The 21526-nt window shown below is 46.6% G+C and overlaps 1 protein-coding gene across 9 annotated transcripts in view; it reads right to left on the bottom strand.

Moving 5' to 3' along the window:
* The window catches only part of ZC3H18 (zinc finger CCCH-type containing 18), a 49977-nt gene that overhangs the window by 9087 nt on the left and 19364 nt on the right, over positions 1-21526 (bottom strand). For 6 of the 9 annotated variants that reach the window (XM_075511061.1, XM_075511064.1, XM_075511067.1 and 3 more), the window contains 7 exons: positions 20991-21117; positions 19515-19813; positions 7195-7395; positions 6027-6152; positions 4364-4465; positions 2485-2628; positions 525-677 (listed from right to left, as the gene is read on the bottom strand). In XM_075511061.1, coding sequence (XP_075367176.1) covers positions 525-677; positions 2485-2628; positions 4364-4465; positions 6027-6152; positions 7195-7395; positions 19515-19813; positions 20991-21117 — 1152 coding nt within the window. The remainder of the gene's footprint in view (positions 1-524; positions 678-2484; positions 2629-4363; positions 4466-6026; positions 6153-7194; positions 7396-19514; positions 19814-20990; positions 21118-21526) is intronic. The other 3 variants (XM_075511065.1, XM_075511068.1, XM_075511070.1) reach the window with 1 other exon arrangement.

Below are 21526 nucleotides of genomic sequence, written 5' to 3'. Positions count from 1 at the left end.
CTATTCACTTGGGGCTACACACAAAGGGAACTGGCCATGCAACTTCACCAGCAAAGTAAAAATATCATCAGCTGGGCCTTTTAGGTATTTTCTGCCCTACCTCTCCTGACAGGCCAAGCATCTTCCCTAAGGACGTTCAGTAACCAGAGGTAGCAGAGGTTTAGAAGAGCAAAGCTCCGTAGCCCAAAACTGTTACCTTGTAAATAAATTAGGATGTGGGATCACCCTGGCCATAAGGAGATGCTTTGGTCGTAATTTAGGTAAAAATGGGCAGTTTGGCACACATGACAGATTATTTCCTTGAATAAGCCACAAGGACGCTACCAACGTAGTACTACTGTCGTGATTCAGGACTGAGGATTCGTAACACCACACAAAGAAACGGTCTTGTTTCACGTCCTAGTTACCTATAGCTTCTGATACTTGAAGCCAGAGAGAGTTTTAGCTGCAAGAAACCACAACAGTGAAGAACAGTTATAATTTCCTCCTACTTCAGCAAAGGTTATGAAGGTTCAAGGCTGTACCTGGATTTCCTGGACCCAGACGGGGAGTGGGAGACTGAGGCAGACGACGATCTGGAATGAGATCTGGAGAGAGACCGAGACAAGGACCTAGATCGGGAACTGGAACCACTGTAGCTGCTGGCACTGCCACTGATGCTGCCGCTGATAGTCCGCCTGCAAGACAGCAAACGACATCCTCACCTCGCTGTGCTCTGCCGTCAAATGAGGTTAGAAGAAACTGTTTAGGGACAGTTTGACCGTGATGCTCTTGTCCTGTATTGTATACAAGATTGGTGCTTTGCAAGTGTAATTGTTTCAGATGTTCTTCTCAACCTGGCGTTCCCGGTCCTGAGGAAGCATCTGTTTTCTGAACAGTAGATGTTTTATGCAAGACTGAATAATGCTAATGAAAGCCAGGCAAAGAATAAGATAAAGCACCTTAATCCTGTACTGATACCAGGAGCAAACACTTCCTACAAAGAAAAATTGATAACTGCATTAACACAGTGGGACTACCTTATATTTCAGGCTAGACAAACAATTGTACACATTTTTTGTGACTAACACATCAGTACTAATGTAGATAGAGCCGCTTTGTCATTTGCACAGCCGGGAGAGTGTAGGGCAGTGGGGTTTGTGTGGGTATAAGCATGAAAAAAAACCCAAACCCCAAGACTGGAATAAAGAATAAGGGAAGGTGGCTAAAGACATCCAAGATTACTATCAGCTGCTTCAAGTGAAATGGAAACTAGAACTGACAGAGTTTCTAGGGAAAAGAAACTGCCACGATCAGTTTTCACCTACGGAGACATAACTGCTCAGCCCAGGCCTTTTCTTTAGCTACTGGGAAGAAACAGGAGATGTACTCCCATGCAAAATTAAGAATTGGCTCAGGAAGCTTCTGAAAATCCAAACGGAAAACAGACTTACAGCCACCTTCAACAACACACTGACAAAAAGCACCATCCAATGATCCAAGAAAGCCATATATGCCTTACTGCAGGCATAAAACATTCTCAGTCTCCTTGTGTGCTCATAAAGCAGACATTTCTAGTAAATACATTTCTTAGGCACCAAAGTACTACTTCCATAGACTAGACACATAGGTACCATACTGCTATTTCAAAACTTCTAATATAAGAAGGATGCGTGATGAGTTTGTTGTGCTTAGCTGACTCCGTGTCCCTCCAGGAACAGGCAATACTACCTGCATTTATCCTGTAACATTTTTACACACAGTACAATGGATTAAGCCTGAGAAACATGTTTAAATACAGACAAGTGCTCCTTGTTTGAAATCCATCAGAAGCCTCTCTCATTTCAAATGCAAAGGGAGGAGGAAAAGGCAACGAAAACAGTTAGAGGACAGACAGAACAAGTCACCTGAAACATTCAAACTAGGCACACAGGATGAAGCCAGGAAGAAAAAGCAGAGCAGGGGAGCCAGCAAGTTGTGTACTGAGGACAGCGAAAGTAGCGGAGTTTCTCCTCCTCTCCTCCAGCAGTACTGCTGGATGCCGACGAACCAGCTCCCGGGACCACACAGAAATACTCCCTGCGTACTGGCACACGTTTAGAGTAAACAGGGTCTAAATTTGTCACCACAAACCTCGACCCTCCGACACGTCAGATCTGCTCTCTGGACCAAACGCACCTCTGCTTCCTTGCTGCGCGGCCTCCGCGACCGGCGGCTCTCAAACACGCCTTTTTTTGCACTGCAGACCCTGCCTTTTGACACATTTCGTGTATTCCACCTACTTCATCCCCCAACCAGCCTTCAGAGGCAGGAGCCACTTGCTGTGGCAAGTCACCACCCTTCACCCCCAACTCCTTCCCTCTCTTCCCATTTCCCTCCCGTCCCAGGAAACAGATTTCTCCTTTAATACTGAAGAGCCCTCATAGTTGGTACTCCCGAGAGAAACCCAGGATTTGCTTTATCTTCCAGGAGATCAAGCCTCACTCCACCCCACAGCTTTCTTACCTCCTGGGTGGAGTCCTTGTCTGACGTTCCTTCCTTCTTGCCTCTCGATTATCCCCTGGTTTGGCTGGCTCCGGTGCAGCTGTTGTAATTTTAGTGAGTGGCTGAGGGACTGGAAGGGCAGCTAGTTTCTTCACAGATTTTTCACTACAAAAATTAAAGTTTTCATGTGCTTGATCAAACTCGGTAGATACAGAACACAGACGTTCTCAAAAGCGATGAAATGCATTCATGTTTGTTGTATATAGATATGGTTACTGTAGCTACAGACACACGGCTATTTCACCAACAATACGGATTCCCCTAAAGGGACATGTTTCCCATGTTCTCAATCAAGTCACCTTTTCAGAGACAAGTTACTATACAACAGCCAATTTTGGAGACATTCAACTTGCAAATTAACTAACGAAGCGGACTGTGTAGAATCGCTGTTTCTTATCCGTTTGATTCTGTGCGTTTTTATCCGAAACACATACACCTACTTAAAATCTGCCAGTCAGGCTTCAGAAACAAATGCACACAGTTTATGCAAAAATGCTCTTTTTCACTCCTTCACACGGATTAGCAGGGTGCAAAAGAGCCCGTGTGCGCAAACATCCCTCGGACCTGCAGAACACTTGACGGGTAACGCCATCGCAGAGGGCCACTACGCAATGTTTTTGTGACTTTATCTAGCGCCCGCTACGCGAGAGGGGAATCGCTTTGCCTCCTCAGCACTGCTCGCTTCTGGGCTCAGAGCACTCCAACCTCTGCTCTAATAGCTAGTTACTGCTCAGCATGCCCAGCACTGATGTCCGTGCCTACTATTAACTGGGGAGGAGGTGGCTGTCTGCATACAAAAATAGAGACTGTTAATTCCTCCTCTTGTGCTTAAGAATATCCGTACTCATCCCTTGCAGAACACAGGATTAAGTGCATGCAATGTTACGCAGTGAAAACAATCCCCATGCTAGTGCAGGCTGCTGGCTGGTGTTGTGTGTTACCAAACCAGCACTGCAATGTGCACTAGAAGGGTGTAAAGACATCGCTGCAGGCGGAGAGCGTGTCCTTAAGGGGTTGAACCCTCTGAGCTGAGAAGGAAGGAAAAAAAAAAAAAAAAGGCAGGTCACTAAGGTACAACTGTGGCAAAGGGCATTGTCCCATATTCTGGAGAATTCAGGGGGATTCCCATGGTGTAATTTATTTGCAGGTCACCTTAAAAGGGTGACATCACTACAGTGTTGCGTCACCCTCCAACATATCCATAATTTACTATTACAGGAGTTTGTGAAATAGCAACTTCAAGTCTTTAAAAGAGCAAGAGCGCTGGCATAATCTGCCAAAAACAGTTTCATAGCTATAATACTGTTTTAATTTGTCTCCAATGTTAAAAGTAGAGGAGGCTGAACCATTTCTTTATTCTAAGGCTGTGCATTAACTAAAGCTGCAGTAGAGGAATGAGAGAAACTTTCGTATAGCTCCTGTATATAAACGTATTGGCACATACAGAATGTTTAAATAGTCAATCATGCATGTGTTTAAACACTCATGTATAGGTGACAGGGGCCTCAACGTGGCGCTTAGGGACATGGTTTAGTGGTGGACTCGGTAGTGCTAGGTTAATGGTTGAACTCAGTCTTAAGGATCTTTTCCGACCTAAACGATTCTATGATTCTATATAATACTTAAGGATACCTGTACAGTTTAACTTGGATTTAATAAGTGAAAGTGTCATCATTTAATTAAATATGCACAGCTAAGCATTATTCTATGCAGATCCTATTTTGCATCTTCCATTTTTTCCTTAAACTGTCAACCTGGTCAGAAGGGTCTGACTCAGGGATCAGGCTACTGTTTGGAGCCTCTCCTGCACTGTGTTATCGAAACGGAGATGAAGCCTTACCCTTTACCAGCAGGTGGTAATAACTCCCCTTTAGCCTTCGCAAGCGGCTTGTGTGGAGACGGTGTTGGAGAAGCAGAGGGTGAAGATGAGAAGGACCGTGATCTAGAAAGGAAGGACACATCACTCGGCTCAGTCTCTGCGACTGCAGAAGTCTTTCCTGGCTTTCAGTGCATTTAGCCACCACTCTCTCCTTTGGCTAGTGACTGCATCCCAGGAACTAGTCCCTGTGGGTCTGAGCTTATCCCAGTTTCATATCTGGACTCTGCTCAACAAAACCGACTTCTGTCGCCAGATCAGTGGTAAAAGTAGAAAACAAAAGGAAAAAATAGGGTTGGCTGCAAAAGAGGCGCTCCCAGGTATTCCACACCAACACCTGAGGCTTTCTCCATACTCTCTGTATTCTCTCCTTAGGGAGAATATTTCTACAGGAAAGTAAGTGGGATTTTGACTTGCAAGTTCAGCATGATTCATTTCAGCCTGCTTTATGTTCCTGTAACTCCTAGTGCAGTTTATCCTTTAAACAGCAGCAAAAAAAAAAAAAACACCTTGGGAGAAAGACACAAAAAAATACATCTAACTGGATATCTGTAATTTCTGGAACACAAGAAGAAAAATCAAGCTGAATATATCAAAGCCAACAGATCAAAGGGTAAGAGCTGTTTCCTAAGATCCAGACTGAGCAAAGAGGCAAGCCACTTACACAGCACACCAGATGCTGGCGTTCAAGTGATTCACCCTACCGCCAAGACTGGAAGAACCCTTGTTGCAGCCTAGTACTTCAGAAAGCCAGACACCTCAGTGACTTGCTTTCTGAAGAACAGTTAGGCCCTTGGGTGTTCCTCACCCTCCTACCTTCAGAGAGGGGCATGCTAATCCAAGTGTGTCACCTATGACTGGCATTGTCCTGCAAGGACCAGAGCCTGAAATGGGGTGGATGGCGGAAGGTCAGCCTGCTCCCCAGAAACACGAATGTGCTTGCGTCGAGATCAACTCCCACCCGAGCCTCTCCTAGGAGAAACCACGTCTCCAAAAGTAACACTGTGCACTCCCATCAACTCTGGGTATCTGTGTGATTTCAGCTCTGAAGAGGTGCCTATCTAGGGAGCCAGTTCTCCTACTATGCATATTCCAGACTTGGGAAACTGTCTGCAGGGGCAAGGAAGTGGCAGAGTAATAAACATGCCTCTGTTTAATCAGCATGGGACACTGAATTGTTACTTTGAAGTGTCAGGACTATCACAAGACAACTGCTTTGATAAAGAAATGTGATTTGCCTCTTTAAATAGAAATTCCAGTGCAATAGAAAAAGAGATGCCAGTAACTTCTTCCAAGCATAAAATGCAAATGATGGAAACGTTAATCTCAGCCAGGCTCCTACAACCGCTCAGCTCCCACAGGCATGGGAAACAGCCCAGCCACAGCAGCATGGTACTCGTGGGTGGGGGGTACCGGGGAGAGGAGGGGGTGGCTGACGTATCTGCTTCATTCAGCAAGCAAACTGGCAGGCTGCCTTGCAGTCTATTGTATTTGCCTCACTCAGGAAAGTGGTTTGAATGTTTTATTTCAAGAGCTGGCTATTTGCTTTTAAGTAGCAGCAAAAGTAGCTGTTAGCAAGTGTTTGGAAAACAGTATACCATTACTTTCAAATCCAAGGAGCCATTACCTGGACCTGCTGCCTGAGAAAGAGCTGTGTCTTGACGAGCGACTAGAGTAAGAGCTGTAAGAAGATGATCTGGAACGAGATCGTGAGGAACCTGACCCAGAATAGGTGGATGAACGAGAAGAGGACCTGAAAGAAACATATTAAAATTCAGCACCTCTCCAGAAGTCCTCTGAGACCAAGGTCTTGTTTCCAGTACACTCCTCCCAAGTGTACTACTCCAAAAATTACCTGCCTTCTCCTCAGTGGTCTGCCAGGACTACAGCCTCTCCTTGGTCCCCCCCTTTTCTTTTAGAGAGGATCCCGTTGTTGCTACCCCCTTTGCACCCTTGAATAGGCCTCCCCTCCTTTAGCTCATGACTTTCCATGCCTTTTTGAGAACTCCTTCCACACAATTTTATGCCTTTTCACCAGACAATCCCCTGATAGGTTGAGTCACAGGTATGAGAAAACAGAAAAATCTCAGGTGCAGTGATCCCAGCAAGAAAAGCTATCTAATTCAGGAGGGCTTTGGTTTTTAGATCCATATCTTCAATTCAGCGTGTTCCTCATTCCTCTCTGATACTTTTTCCCCCTCTTTCCAGGAGCTTCAAGTTCAAGCATTTAAAGAAAATGGATCCAGCTTATGCCTCAACTCTCCTAGATTTAGGGTGCTTCTTTCTGAAAAGTGTTTTTTATCTCGCACCCGTTGGTTTCCGAGCTCCGCTGCAGCCCTTTAGGGCTCTGTCAAGCCTCCACAACCCCAGTTTTTCCCCCAGTAGCATCAGCATGCTCTTCCTGGAGTGGGCTCACCTCATCCCTCCAGCACTCCTGGAGTGAAGAGGCTCCAATTCTTACAGCTTCCAGTTCCTTCTGCTCCTATTAAGGTCAGTTTTCATCTTGGTGAGCTACTAATCATCTGGACTGCTTCCAAGGCTAATTTCCCTGAAGAGTGACTTTTCCAAGGACCTGTCTTTTCTTAGTCTTCAGCAGATCACATCACAGGACCCACAGTTACGTGCCCCCTTTAGCTTCCATCTCACTACCTATATGCCAGTGTCCATAGCTGTTACTGAGCAGCAAGCCTTGAACTGCTTTCCCAAACATCTCAACATCTTCCACTGACAAGAAAGAGTCATTCCCTGACACACTAACAAGGCTCGGATGCGACACGCTCTTCGCCTTCACTCACCTTGAAGAGCCAGAAGCAGATGCTGAAGAAGCAGAGGTTTTTCGGCGCCTACGTGCACGGCTGGGAGAAACAGAGACACCAAGTTTCTTTTTGGGGGACTTGGATCGGCGCCAGGGGTCCTTCCATTCATCTGCTCTCTTCGACTGAGTGGTGGTAATTGTGGTTGCCTCCTTCTCCTTCTTTGGTGGCTCAGGCTGACGGCTGGAAAACAGAGGAGTTAAGTAGCTAGGACTTTTTTTATATAGTAAGGCTAATAGAAACATAGGGCCAGGAAAAGATCTCAGAAATTCATCCTTCATACCCGTACTAGCTCTTAACCTCCACTGCAGGATATTCAGCATCATTTTGGGGTGTTGAAGTGTTAGAACAGCTATCATGTTGTAAATCAGTGACCGCAAGCACATCAAACCAGCAGCACCTGCAAGTTTTGTGAACTACTTTGTTGCACTGACCAAGCAGTGACCCGCCAGCTGATTTCAGCTTTGGCTTTTGGCCTCCAAGGAGCAGACACAAGCTCATGTAAGAGGGAAGGGAATGGGAAACCTGGTTCTTCCTATGCCAAATAGCTAGAGCTGGAGAAACTCAAACCTGGTAGGCAGCCCCCGGTGCAATGGAAATACTAAGCAGAGCTAGACTAAAGACAGACTTTGAGCGTGCATCTGAAACGCCGCCTCGATACAGCAAACTGCAGGAAACAACCAGCAGGCACTAAGAGAAGAGATTCAGCCTGAATTACTCTCCTACAGTTCCCTTACCAGAACGTCACGTGGGACTGTGTCACAAGCCTTACCACAGCCAAGACACATTGATCTGTTATGACCCTTACAAAGGGGACAGTTACCTCACCAGCTGAGTACAAAGCAGTTCATAATGGCTGTTTTATCACCGTATTATTCTCTAGGTACTTATAAACACCATCGAACACGTGCTCTCCTGTTGTCGATAACCATGAAGACGTGATGAGTCAGGCTAGATACCCTCCATCTCCTCCCTTCCCTTTTAAGGGCTCTAGTTGCATTTCCCCTTTTTCTTTGGTTCTCCGGGCTTCCCTTCTCCTCCACAGCCCTGTGAAATAATTCAGGGCTAACTTTTCAGCATCCGCACCGGATAGTTCCTTAAGTACTCCAGGCTGAGTTTCTTCAGGCCTAGACTTTATTACCTCTCTTATCTAAGGGTGATTTAACTTGGGATTTTTCCTCACCCTTACTCTAACTTGCACATGACTGTTCAATTAGCTGCTCATAACTGTCTCCCTCAAGTTTTCGGCAAAGTTTGTGCTTGCTTAAAGGTTTATGAAGTCTGTTGCACTCATCAAATTACCAGTAATGAAGCGTTTCTTCCTTTTCTTAAAATAATGAACCCTCTCGCTCCGAGAATTTGGGGGAGGAAAGGCACCTTCCATCGCGGGGTTCAGCCAGTACCACCCCATTAGTCACGCGACAAACAACCGCTCCCCACCCAACTTCCTCTACCTTTTGAGATAAAAAAAGCAACCTCCAAGTTTTCTAATAATTCTATGGACCGCGTTTCTTGCCACAACACTTTTTCAACAGACAACAGGATAATTAAAGCTCTTCGCTAGCAGCCTGTTCTGCCCTTTGAAGGCTTCACTAGTCACCAAGAAGTCTCATCTCCTCCTTGCTGGGCAGTATGAAAACAGTCTCAACACAGTTAAAACTCCTACAGCCTCTCACCTCTTCCTCAACTCCAGAATTTGTATATGCTGACTTTAAAGTCCAGTGCAGTATCCTACTCTTTCCCTGTCTTTGCCGATATAACTACAGCAATTTTACAATTTGTCCCACATCTATCTCGGTATATACAGAATATGGGAGGAGAAACTCTTCTTTCACATTCACCTCTCCCACAAATCTCACTGCAGCTTCAGAAGAGGACGCTTACGTATTAGCACACAAAATTGCTGACTGCCTGGTAAGAGAGTCCCAAGCAGGGTTATGGCTCAGCATTATTCACCAGCATCTTCATTTAGCATCATCACCCTTTCCAGTGCTGCTCTAACATACGCTATTTAACACAGCACATGTTATTTGCAGTGGCTTGGTCTAGTTTTCCATATTATGGCCACATAACTATATCCGAGTACCTAATCATGGAGGAAGACCATGACTCTGAATATGGGGTCGAGATAGACTGGACCTATTATTTATACGCTGATAACGCTAAATAGTCGTAGCTGGGGTCAAGCTCTCGTTCCAGAAGATGTAGTACAAACTCATTTTGAAGCCATCTTGACCTGTGGAGTATCTTTAAAGCAACTAAGCATAAAGCAGGAAGAAAAAGAAGGTCAGGAACAGCCTACACACCTTGCATCAAGCAGCAGACTAAACAGCAGCAGAAAGAACACCACGCGAGGATGCTCGGGAATAACGCTAGACTACATCCCGGTCTGATGTCCCTTCCCAAGGGACCGCAGTCTGCATGCTTTGGGAGATGCAGGGGGAATATTCTGCTGGCACAGGCGGGCAGAGAGGCAGTATCCATCTCAAGACCTGGATAAAGCCTCCTGAGCAGCTTTTCACTGCAGTGTCCAAGATGACAAACGTGAAAGCCAACAACTAATGAACGAATTTGCCCCTCTCCAGGCTCAACGCTCTATTGCACTAGTTTTCAGAAAGAAAAGTCTCCTACAGAATTTATTCTCTGTCTCTTCCTCAGAAGAACAACTTGCCCACATTCTCATCCAACAGCAGCACATCCTGGGAGCTGGACCTCAGCTCCGACCCCACGTGGGAACAACTTACGCTGAATTCCACAACTTGGGCGCGAGCTTGGAGCAAAGATGACTATGAAAGCAAATCTCATTACTTGCACCTATTACCTGGTTTGATGCAATTCTCTCTCGATGAAGTCACTTTCTGGAGGAAAGGTTTTTTCCCCAGGAAAACCACAACAGAAAGCCTCATTTCGGGATATGCTTTGGCTTTTTGACTCAGCAGTAAATATGTTACCATACTATAGCCAAGAAAGAAAGATGATGCTCGTGTCAGGACATTTTCAAAGTCTTTCCTCAAGAGTTACCTGCGTGCCCAACATGTAGCATCACCAAATAAACTTGTTCAACTTAATACGAGGGACTGGTATCTGATGCCATTTGGCTCGTCTCCTCCAGTGGAATTCAGGAGTCAGAATTGAAAGTAAGCCGGAGTAACTGCCAAGATCCTCGCCATCCGCCTTAGACTAACATCTCAATTACAGCCTGTACGAGTTTCACCAAAGAGACCATTAGAGGTTAAAGGCAGCCCACGAAGCAGTGGGCATTTCAGTCAAATTTACTCCTGCATATTGATACCGTGCAGTCGCTGGGATGAAAGCGGAGGAAGCCGTAAGGCTCGCAGAGAAAAGCCCGCTGAGAAGAGGCAGCAGGCAGCCGGCCTGTGGCTCCCAGCCCAGATCAGGCAGGAAGGCTGCCCACAGCTATGCCAAATACGATAGCTGCTCCTGGTGCTGCACTGCTGGGTGGGTTGAGCGATGTATTTGACCCTGAGAAGGGGGAGGCTCCTTCCTTACTTTCACTCTTACAACTGGGTAATTTTCACTTCCCGTCTTGTGCTGGATCTGGCGCTTGTTGGAGCTCTCCATGTGCCAACTCAACTCCTTCAGTCAACAGGGAGAGGAAAAAAAAATAAACGTAGTTTGCTGCTGGGTCAGCGAGTCCAAGCAGCCCATGGCAGGGTTTGAACAACTGCAGGAGCTGACCCGCGGCGAACAGAGGAGGGAAGGAGAGAAGAAGCCTGGCTGCTTCGGGGTGGTGAGCCATGAGGTCAGCTCACGGCACTTTACATGAGTTCATCCTCAGCCCAGCACAATTACCCAGGCTGCAGCAGTTCACATTGCAGGCAAACCTAACGTGCTTCGGCACAGAGAGTGGCTGGCAAAAAAGTCATATGCTACCCAAGCACATGCGTGAATCCCGGTCTCCTTCTTCACCAAATTCCAATTTTTAGGAAACATTTCAAATCTTTGAGAATTAACTCCCTAATTAGATAAGCCTACGCCACGAGGTTTAACACAAAAAAAATAAATTACAGAGGGAGTAAAAGAGACGGACAAGACGGACTGATGAAAAGCAGCTTAATTTCCTTCCAGAGCCCCGAGGAGCAGCATCCTGCGTCACCAGGGCACGAGCAAGGTCTGCAGAGCTTAGCTATTTCCGAAGCCCATTTTAACCTTAAAAGAACTAAATGCTTTATCTTCCAGAACGAACACGTTAATGCATATTTGGCTGGAATTTAATTACAGGAATCGAGCGGAGAACTGAAGCTGAACGTGGCTTTGGCAATGAAAGGAGGAACAAAGGCAGATCCAGCTGGCAACGCAAACCACAGCGTAGGTCAGCCAGCTCCCAACTGCACGCGCTCCGGCTCCCAAATAAACTCTGTTTGAAGCACGTCACTGAATTCGACAAGAATTGGGGGGGGAAAAGCGGAGCCGCACGGCTCAAGTTTTCCTCCTCATTTATTATGCAAATGACACCAAAGCATTTCTAATCTTAAAGGGGAAAATAAGTTTCCCGGGGAAAGTGGTTCCCTTCCTTCCCCCTCCCCGTGGGACACGGCTCCCACAGGTAATGCAAACCTTATCACCCACGGTCACTGGTGACGTCAGCCTGGCTCCAGGGCTACTGTTTTGGCCGGCAGTTACAGCTCAATTTTCTGAAAGAGGAAAGTCCACAGACAATTTAAAAGCCTTTTTGTTTCTTGCAGGAAAGCAAGCGTTGCGTCAGCAGCCCTGGTGTGAGTTTTCCTTCGGCGTCAGTGGAATTTTCCAGAGGAAGTGGACTCGAGGAACGACTGGAGCCATGTGCCAAGACAGTTGTGAAGGGACCTGCAATTGCTGCAAAATAAACTCCAGCAGTGTGCATGCACACTGGAAGGTTTTTCCTGTCTCAGCATAATAAAGTCACTTGTGTGGCTGGAGAGGGACAACAGCTCCCAAAAGCCACCTACACACGGCTATGACAGGAAATGCTGAACTTTGGAGCTGGTGCTAATTGATCTTGGTGAAATATTAACATAGGATACGCTTTTCTCAAGACGTTTCGATCTAAAGCAGAGTTATCGGTCGATTAAAAAAAAAAAAAAAAAGATTTCTTCAAAGCCTGACGGGGAGAGGCTTTGAAATTAAATAGTGGAGATACAATCTGAACCTACAGTATGAAATCATCACAGCAGGTAGGTAAACATATCTGAGATGTGATCTACCCTAAGGGCTGGAGCATTTGATGCCTTGAGAGCCTCCTCTAAATGAGAGGGACCCGCATGCAACAATTCTGCCCTGGTCTTTGCAATGTTTTAATAAAATCCAGTGTGGGAGATCTCTCCAGTAATTCCGACTCTGAAATGCCAAAGAAAAACACATTCCTTGAGATCCACATCTGAGTCACTCAATGCCCTTCATCTAGATTTACGGTTACGAAACCCTTCTCCTTCTGCTGTGGAAGCGGAGGCAGAACCTCAGGAACCATGAAGACTAACGAAAACTCCAGTCAACAGAAATGCTTTGTGGAGAACTTTGAAAAGTTTTGCTGATTTGGTTCGCAGACAGATTTTATTATCGCTAACTTCCCAAATGAACTGGGAACATAAATGAAAGCGAAGCTGTCTAACCAGGTTCCACTGCTCCGGCTGGAAGCTGCAGCACAAAAAATGGGGATGTAAACAAGTTATTATAATGTTTATCACCGCGGTGTTACCATACAGGGCACTTGACTATGAGTCCGAAGAACTGCATAGGAGCACGGGGCATGTTCTGTACGTGGGGAGAAGGGAAACCCTCTTCTGTGTGACGCTGCAGCACTTAGCACCGAAGGCAGCACGGCAGACCCACTGTGTGCAGGAGGAACAGAGGTCCGGCTCAAGTCTCGACTACCCAACAGCCTGGGGCCATTTGCTTCTCTTAACTCACTGCACTCCAAGAAGCCGCCCAGGGAAGGTGCAGAGCCCTGGAGAGCAAATCTATGCCCCCTGACAGAGGCTGCTTTTCCCCCTCAGTAACTTTTCATGGATGTTAAGACTAATTCAGAGTGCTCCAGGGTCTTACCGATGTCTGACTCGAAACCACGAAGAGCACACATTTGTCTATCCTGCCTGCTCTTCCTCCTGTGGCAGGACAAACAGGAACAAATGAAGGATTTCTTATAAGAAACAGCTGACATTTCCACAGGGAAAACCAAGAGAAGACAAAATCCACCAGCCTACCGCACCGTCTTTATACAACAGGACGAGATGCTATTACTAAGTCCACCAAAACACCTAGTTCTACCTGAGCAACAGCTGCTTTCGTACAGAACCCCTACACTCCAAAAATAGAGAGCAGATCCAGCTGGCGGCATGGGGAGGCCACCAGAAGCTGTCGGGAAAGATGAAGACCCACGGACACTCAGAACTACAGATTCTTCCGAAAAACGAGTTCAGTCGGTTTGTGATCACACACACACAATCATGAATCACTCCATTTGCATTCCCTTACTTTTGCCACTCCTTTATCTAATCAACCTTATTCCAACACTTTCTACCTTGCAAGCCCTGGGTAACCTGCATTCATTGATTTTAGACTCCAGGTTATCGTGTTCATTAACACGCTCACCCCAGAGATTAGCAATGACCTATTACAAAGACAACTTGAACTAGCTTGAAAAAAATAAAGCAAAGGTGAGCTCTGCCAAGAGAACATGTAACCTTTTGTCCCAGGGTCTGCAGCATTATATAGCATCTCAAATTGAGGGCAACTGCCACCTCAACAGAAGCTGGAAAGAAGCACAATACTCCTCGCTGGAAGGGTTTTACAAAGGATTTATGATTTGCTGCAGAACAGCTGCCCTTTCTGACATTGCTTTAAATTTTACAGTGTCCCTACTTGCAGGTGTTATTTTTATTTTTTAATGGCTGCATAAGTGCACTCCATCAATAATCTCTAGCCCAGCTGAAGAAAACTTCCTTCCAAAAATCTGTTGTGTGTGCGATAATCACAGGATGGTTCACCAGGACACCGCTCCTTCCTGGCAGCTTCGGAGCTGCTGTCACCTCCTGTCCGGATTCTGGAACATCTCCAAGGACAACAGCCGCCTCCTCCTCCTCACCCTACTTGGCACCAGCATTCCACAGATTCTGGGGTCTGTATCACGGACCCTGACCAAACTGGTCTGCATGGAAATAGCTTTTAGGTCAGACTTCAGGACAAACTTCCTCGAGAAATGGAGATGACCAATTTCTCACCGAAGGTTAATTTTGCCATGCTGCTTCTCACCAGGGCCCACAGCATCCCCTGCAGAGGAAACCCGGGTGGGAAAGAAACCAATGCCCATCTCACGGACCTGCAGCATGGCATCGCTGCTGCTTCTTCCTCCTCGCTTGGCTGACAACCACCTAGTGCTACCCCAGCCAACAAGGCAGCGATACTGAGGCTGCTGCCCTCATCAGCGGGTCTAATTCCTCAACGTCCCTCAGTATCCCTCAGTGTTTTGGAAATACAACTGCTAACAGGTCCCACGACACTAACTGCGTTGCTTAATGCGCTCCCGAAACAATCAGATTCGCTCGGATGATGGTGGGATAAAGACCTGTGCAACAATAGAAGGATTAAAGCAAATTACTATTTCTGTGTGGGGCCTTTTGCTCACAGCTAAAGACCAGCAGCCTGGGTAAGAACATCTTGCACTGCTCTAAGTCTCTTCAAATAAAATATTGCATGTCACTTCTTTATCCCTGAAATGATTTGCACAACAGTGAGCTACACTGGCAAGATAGAGATATAAAGCAGAAATTTTGCACTCAGCAAAATCAGTCACAGCCTGGAGCACCAAAACTCGTTCTGGAGATGGGGAGCACAAGGACAGACAGCCAAGTTATCCCTCTAATTGATCATAAAGTGTCCTGGCTTGTTTAAGTGTTCGATGCCTGAGGAGGGAGGAGAAGGAGGGGGAGGAACGATTTTACTAGCACTGCAATCTCGGATTATAAACTTCTTGGAGTGCTCATCTTAAGCTTGAGGGCGAAAAAAAAAACCCCAAAGCATATAGCAGCAATTGCACACTCCTTCAAAAAAAGTCCAATCCACATGTGACAATCCTACTTGAAGCCCAAACACTGCAGCCTCTTCTTTTAAGAGGTTCAAGGAGAAACATTTGCCACTGAGTCTGTTAGGGTTTACAATCTTTGTTTGTTGTTAAATTCTAATCCTCCTCATCTGTAGCAAGCAGTGATGCCAGGAAGTCCTCTGACTTCTCTGTGTTATTAGCCTTAACTGCTCCGCTGTTGTTTAGAGATCAGATTAAACCTCCCTGCTTTCAATATAATGGAAAGGGAATTTGTTTTCACGTTCCTGGCTATTTGCTTTTTGAATTTTCTTGCATCCCTTTCAACTCCGCATTCTGTATGTCATAGTTTGTTCCATCCTCCAGCCTCTACTTGAGGGAGCTTGTACGCTGATGGACAGACTGGCATCTACCTGTCATTACAGACATCCTCAGCTCTGCCTTTGACAAAGCTCGTTGCTGGTTGCACAACCCCCGTGGAGCAGTTTTCCAATCTCCCCAGTTCATTAATAAGGGAAGAGCAGGGCGGCGTGGGCTCCGGCTGGAAGCGGCACTGCCTTTGGTGCAGGAATGTTAACGGGCAGCTGCCTGCAGCCTGGCGTGGCCAGCCCCCATCGCCGCATGACGCCTGGAAAGGCCGGACTTGCCAAAAGCTGGGATCTAGTGATTAGGGAAAGCCCAGAGTCTATAAATAGACCTGCAGGTGAGTGCTACGCCACTACCGTGCATCCTGCTGCCCAGGAAGCGCGAGGCAATCACAAAGCATTTTACACATTAAACAAACTCGGGAGCGGTTTAATCCCAATGTGCCAAACCTGACCCTCTGCAGCACGGCAGGAAGGTATTTGGAGAAAAGGTGAGACGGCTCGAACGGCCACGCTGCCACAAGGAAGTTTGGAGCCTGTCAAAAAGGTTATGTGGGACAAAACAGCACTGCCCAGAGCCAAGTCACACCGTAAGCGTGACGGAGGCTTCTGGGGAATGCAGGGTAGGGAAACACAAACTGCTGGATGAGGGATGTCTTCTCCAAGGGAAAAGAAGTAGAATTATGCTTTCACTTTCCTAAAAAGCGTTTTCAAAACTTATTTCTGCAGTGTTATTTTCTCTGCAAACATCCATACACCTGTAAATGGCTGTAGTAAGAGTGTTCATGTTGATGCAGGTTTCAACAGCGGGAACCGAAGTCCCATTAGGAGTACTTGGAGAGCTGCCTTCAACAACGTAGGGCTTTTGGGTTTACTGGTAAGTACTCCCATTAATTCCACTCTCCTCTAAGAGGAGATACTGTGTGTAGATGCTGACCTAAGATTTTTTTTGGAGATTTTAAAGCTTTCCGCTCAGTACTAGCTCCCTGTTCAACACGAAAATTACTAATGCACTTCTTGCCACCAGCTTTTAAAGCCCCGCACAAATGAAGCCAAAAGCAAGCCCTGCTTGCTGTCCCTCTCTCCCAGCTCTCTGCCTGGCCCCTACAGTCATCAGCGCTTGCATTACAGGACAAGACCGAGGACACTTCCAACAGTACATTCTCTACGATCCGCTTCTAGAAAGAACAGCAGACTTAAAACAAAAAACCCAGAGGTGTATCAAGGGCTGTTGTTCATTTACCAAGACTCGTCTTAAGAAGCCTGTTTTGGAGATCCAAGAGGCATCCACAGCTCCCTTAAGTGGTGCTTATGTCAGAGAGGGGGTACAGGAGGGAAGCAGGGGACCTGTATCCGCAAAGCATGTAACGTCAGGAACGCTGTAAATCCCACCTCTCGGCTCACACAGATGGTTACACTGGGCGAGATGGATCTAAGATGGGCGAACGCGGCCATCGCTCCTACCCAGCAAACCTCGGGCAGCACTAATAGCGAAAGCTCTCCCACACAGCCCTGCCCCATGACCCAACACGAGTGTCAAGGGAAGGAGCAACCAGCAGCCTCAGCCTTGCGTGCAGTGATCCTGGTCACAGTGACTGTTAATGACTAACGACCTGAGCTGCCAATCAGCTGATGTCACTTTCATCATCATCATCATCATCACATGGTTCTGGACAGCAAGATCTCTTCCATCACTAACTCAACGAGAGCACAAACCAACAACAAATGTGGCAATTAAGGTGCACAAATTATGGTTGTAAGTGAAGATTATAATTAAATGCAGCATATAATTAAATGTATTCCTATAACCACTCTGACACTGCTATCGCACGAAAGCGCTCACGCGACACCTTCGAACTGTTCTGAAACTGTGACTTCCTGTGGCAAAAAGGGTCATCATCAAAAATCAGCTTTCCTTCTAGTAATGCAAATAAAAACTCTGGGTCAGATTCAAGACTAAACCCTGCTCCCACCTGAAACCACACAAATTCCACATGGCACCTCATTCCAGGCCTTCTTAGCCCTGTTCTTCGTTAAAACACACTCTTCCTCACACTCATGATGTTTCACACCTTCCTCCACAGTGCTCGAGAAACACCACAGACATCAGGCAGAAGGAGAATCACAGAATCACAGAATCGTATAGGTTGGAAAAGACCTTTAAGATAATCGAGTCCAACCATAAACCTAACACTGCCAAGCCCACCACTACACCATGTCCCTGAGCACCACATCTACACGGCTTTTAAATACCTCCAGGGATGGCAACACAACCGCTTCCCTGGGCAGCCTGTTCCAACGCTTGATAACCCTTTCAGTGAAGGAAAATTTCCTCATATCCAGTCTAAACCTCCCCTGGCGCAACTTGAGGCCATTTCCTCTTGTCCCATCACTTGTTACCTGGGAGAAGAGACCGACCCCACCTCTCTACACCCTCCTTTCAGGTAGCTGTAGAGAGCGATGAGGTCTCCCCTCAGCCTCCTTTTCTCCAGGCTGAACAACCCCAGGTCCCTCAGCCGCTCCCCATCAGCCTTGTGCTCCAGACCCTTCCCCAGCTCCGTTGCCCTTCTCTGGACACGCTCCAGCCCCTCAATGTCTCTCCTGGAGTGAGGGGCCCAACACTGAACACAGCATTCGAGGTGCGGCCTCACCAGTGCCGAGTACAGGGGCACGATCACTGCCCTGCTCCTGCTGGCCACGCTATTTTTGATACAAGCCAGGATGCCATTGGCCTTCTTGGCCACCTGGGCACACTGCTGGCTCATATTCAGCCGGCTGTCAACCAACACCCCCAGGTCCTTTTCCACCGGGCAGCTCTCCAGCCACTCTTCCCGAAGCCCGTAGCATTGCATGGGGTTGCTGTGGCCCAAGTGCAGGACCTTGCACTGAGCCTTGTTGAACCTCAATACGTCTTAGGAAGCTCCCATACGTCTTGGGAAACAGCTTCCCTGAGCCCCTCTTTGCCCCACCACGCACATACACATGCTTGCGTATCCACGTGTTCCTTGACACGCTGTCGGAAGACTCCATCTGCCAGTAGTTTCCAAGACACTGGCACTGCTAATCAGCTTGCCTGGAGATGTCCTTCAGCAGGAAATTTGATACTTTTCTCTGATTCTGAACCGAAAGACGTTGTGACATTAGAAATTCCCACAAGACAACTTCTATATTCAGCTGTGATATTTATACAGTGCTTTACAAATATGCCTAATACACGGTACGCTGGTAAGCCACGGTGCTTAAATAATTGACAGAGAAACAAAATAGGATTAACTTTTGAAATTCCTAGACTTCTAGTCTGGCTGGTTCAATTTTCTCTTTCACACAGGTCAGAACCAGGATTTTCAGAAAAAAATGGGCAGAGGCAAAAAACCTGACTCCACACTGCAATTCCACTGTAACACCCAGCAGAGACTCATTTCAAGGCTTACAATGCCTTTACCTTTTCTAGCCTCTTTTAGGAGTTTTACTTAATAATTTCCACATACTTTTGCTATCCACAAACTCCCAAGCCAGCCCTGGTTCTTGTCAAAGGACATTTGTCAAGGCCTCAAAGGGAGTCGCCACCATCTGCAGGGCTCTCTCAGCACTGGGACTCAGCCAACCTCAAGACGTACTCTAGCCTCAAGGGAACAGGGACAAGCGAACATCTCCGCACCTACAGGACAGATGCTCTCCTCCTTTCACAGTAAGGTTATGCACTTCTTACTGATGTTTTAGCTCCACTTAGTGGCCAGCAAGGCTCATTTAAAGCGTTGCCTTCCTCTTGAAACTACCGCTTTACTCAAGAGTTGCGGACAATAGGAATCTTCTCCACTGTGATCGGCACGAGCCTGGTTTGTGATCCACAGCTAAAACAGCATCAACTAAAGTATCAAATGTGAATTCCAGCGAACACTTACCTTGGTAGCAGCGGGGACCGAGGCTTTGGTTTTTCTTTCTCCTTTTCACGCTCCCTGTCCCTATCCCGGTCTCGGTCCCTGTCCCGGTCCCTGTGCTGCCTGTCTTTTTCATCTCTCTTCACTCGTTCTCTCTCGCGTTCCCACTCTTCTTTCCGCCGCTGGCGCTCCTTGTCACGCTCCCGTTCCCTTTCTCGTTCTCGCTCCCGCTGGCGCCGCTCCCGCTCCCGTTCTCGCTCCCTCTCGCGTTCCCTTTCTCGTTGTCTGTTCTCTCTTTCCCTTTCCCGTTCTCGCTCTCTTTCCTTTAAAAAGAAAAGAGAAATCATCGTGACGCTGTGGTAACATCTCCTAAGAAAGTGGGCAGCAAGGTTTCAAAGTCTTGGACCGCAAGCAACTACATACGCCCTCCCATGTTAGAGCGAAGTATCGAGATAAATAATCTGGAGATTGCTGGCCATCACTGTTTGCTGAGCAGGCAGAAAGTGGAGAGGAACAAAACACCGCATCATATTCATCACAGTTGTAATTTTCAAAGGCAACAGTCAAAGATTAATTTGGCTTATTATGCTTATTAAATAAATGTATTGATGTTTACAAGTATTTACTCTCATTGCTAATCATGTTTATAACAAGCTAATTAAGTTTACAAGCAAGCACCATGAAAATAATTGATGGTGCATCATGTGCAACAATAGCGAGGACAGGCTCCTGTTTATGCACTGCTTCTGTAGAACAGCAAGGTTTTACAGCACAAGGAAAGGCACTTTTTAAAGGATGTGACAAATATCAGCGAAAAGCTCCCCACTGAGCAGGACTTCTTATTTTTGCCACTACTCTCAAGGCGCAACAGTTTGCATGAGGGCAAAAGGAAGCGGAGGGAAAGGGTTCTCAGCCTTCTTTTCATTGAGCTCTACACCTTACAGCAGTGCAACGCCAACCGACCGCATCTGGGATTTTAGCAGCTGGCTGGGTGCTTTCCTCGTCTGACTCAAAGCAACTAACGTGCAACTCCACCAGTGGTGGACAGTCACGCCGGAGCCTCCGTCTGTACACAAAGCACGCCTGTCCAAATCTAATCTTTTCCATCTGTCCCAATAACTAACAAGCAAACCGTTCCTCAGTCAGGTTATTTCCTGGAAACTCCCTCCCTCTCCAACATTTCCAAGAATGGCCGCAGATGCGGCCGTAAGCGCTGCACGGCTGCCTGGTACGCAGAGGAGCAGCCGGTGCACATGAAGAGGAACCATCTTCCCATCTCAGACATGCTTTTCCCTTCATCACGCTGAAACAGAACATCCTCCCATCCCTGCACCTAAAGTGTGTTCTGTGCAGTAATTAAGTCAAGATTTAACTATTTGTAAGATGAAGCATCTTGAACATACATGAAAAGTCCCGTTTCAACCACTGTGCCGGAAACATGACAAGCACCAGAAGTACCTGGAAGAAAGTTGAAAGGAAAAGCATGGAAAGGGGTATTACCTTACTTACTCTGTAGTTACGGTATGGATCTGGGTCTGTATACTGAACCCTGAAATTCTCATACTGCCCACCACGCCAGAACCGTTCTATTTCATAGTCATAATAGGGATCTGTATAGGGATCAAGCCTACAATGAAAAATAGGGAAGGTTAGAAAGGGAAATATCACCTTGTCGCCATTCAGAAACACTACGTATTCTAGGTCAGGTCTTAGTCACTGTGCACTGACAAGAAAAAACACGTTCAACGGAGTATGACCGTACAAAGTGGTTTATTTTCTACATATCCCAAACAGACAGAAACGGCCTTTTTTAAGTGAAGCTTATCAGAGAAAAGCACAAACCTTTCTTGATAAACACAAAAAGAGAAACACTACGAACCAAATTCAGCCTTCAAATCAATGTGGTAAAAATGCAGAAACACCAATTGCTTTTTATAGCCACTTCAAATGTATGCAAATGTAACAGAACACGTTTTGCCTCATTGATTTAGAGCTGCGTTTTCTGTCCATGCACACACAGCTAATCTCAAGCACCC

This window comes from Mycteria americana, chromosome 8 (assembly GCF_035582795.1).
Source record: "Mycteria americana isolate JAX WOST 10 ecotype Jacksonville Zoo and Gardens chromosome 8, USCA_MyAme_1.0, whole genome shotgun sequence".
NCBI lineage: Eukaryota > Metazoa > Chordata > Aves > Ciconiiformes > Ciconiidae > Mycteria > Mycteria americana.
Note: the sequence above shows the minus strand (reverse complement) of the source record. Positions and strands in the feature narration are given on the sequence as shown.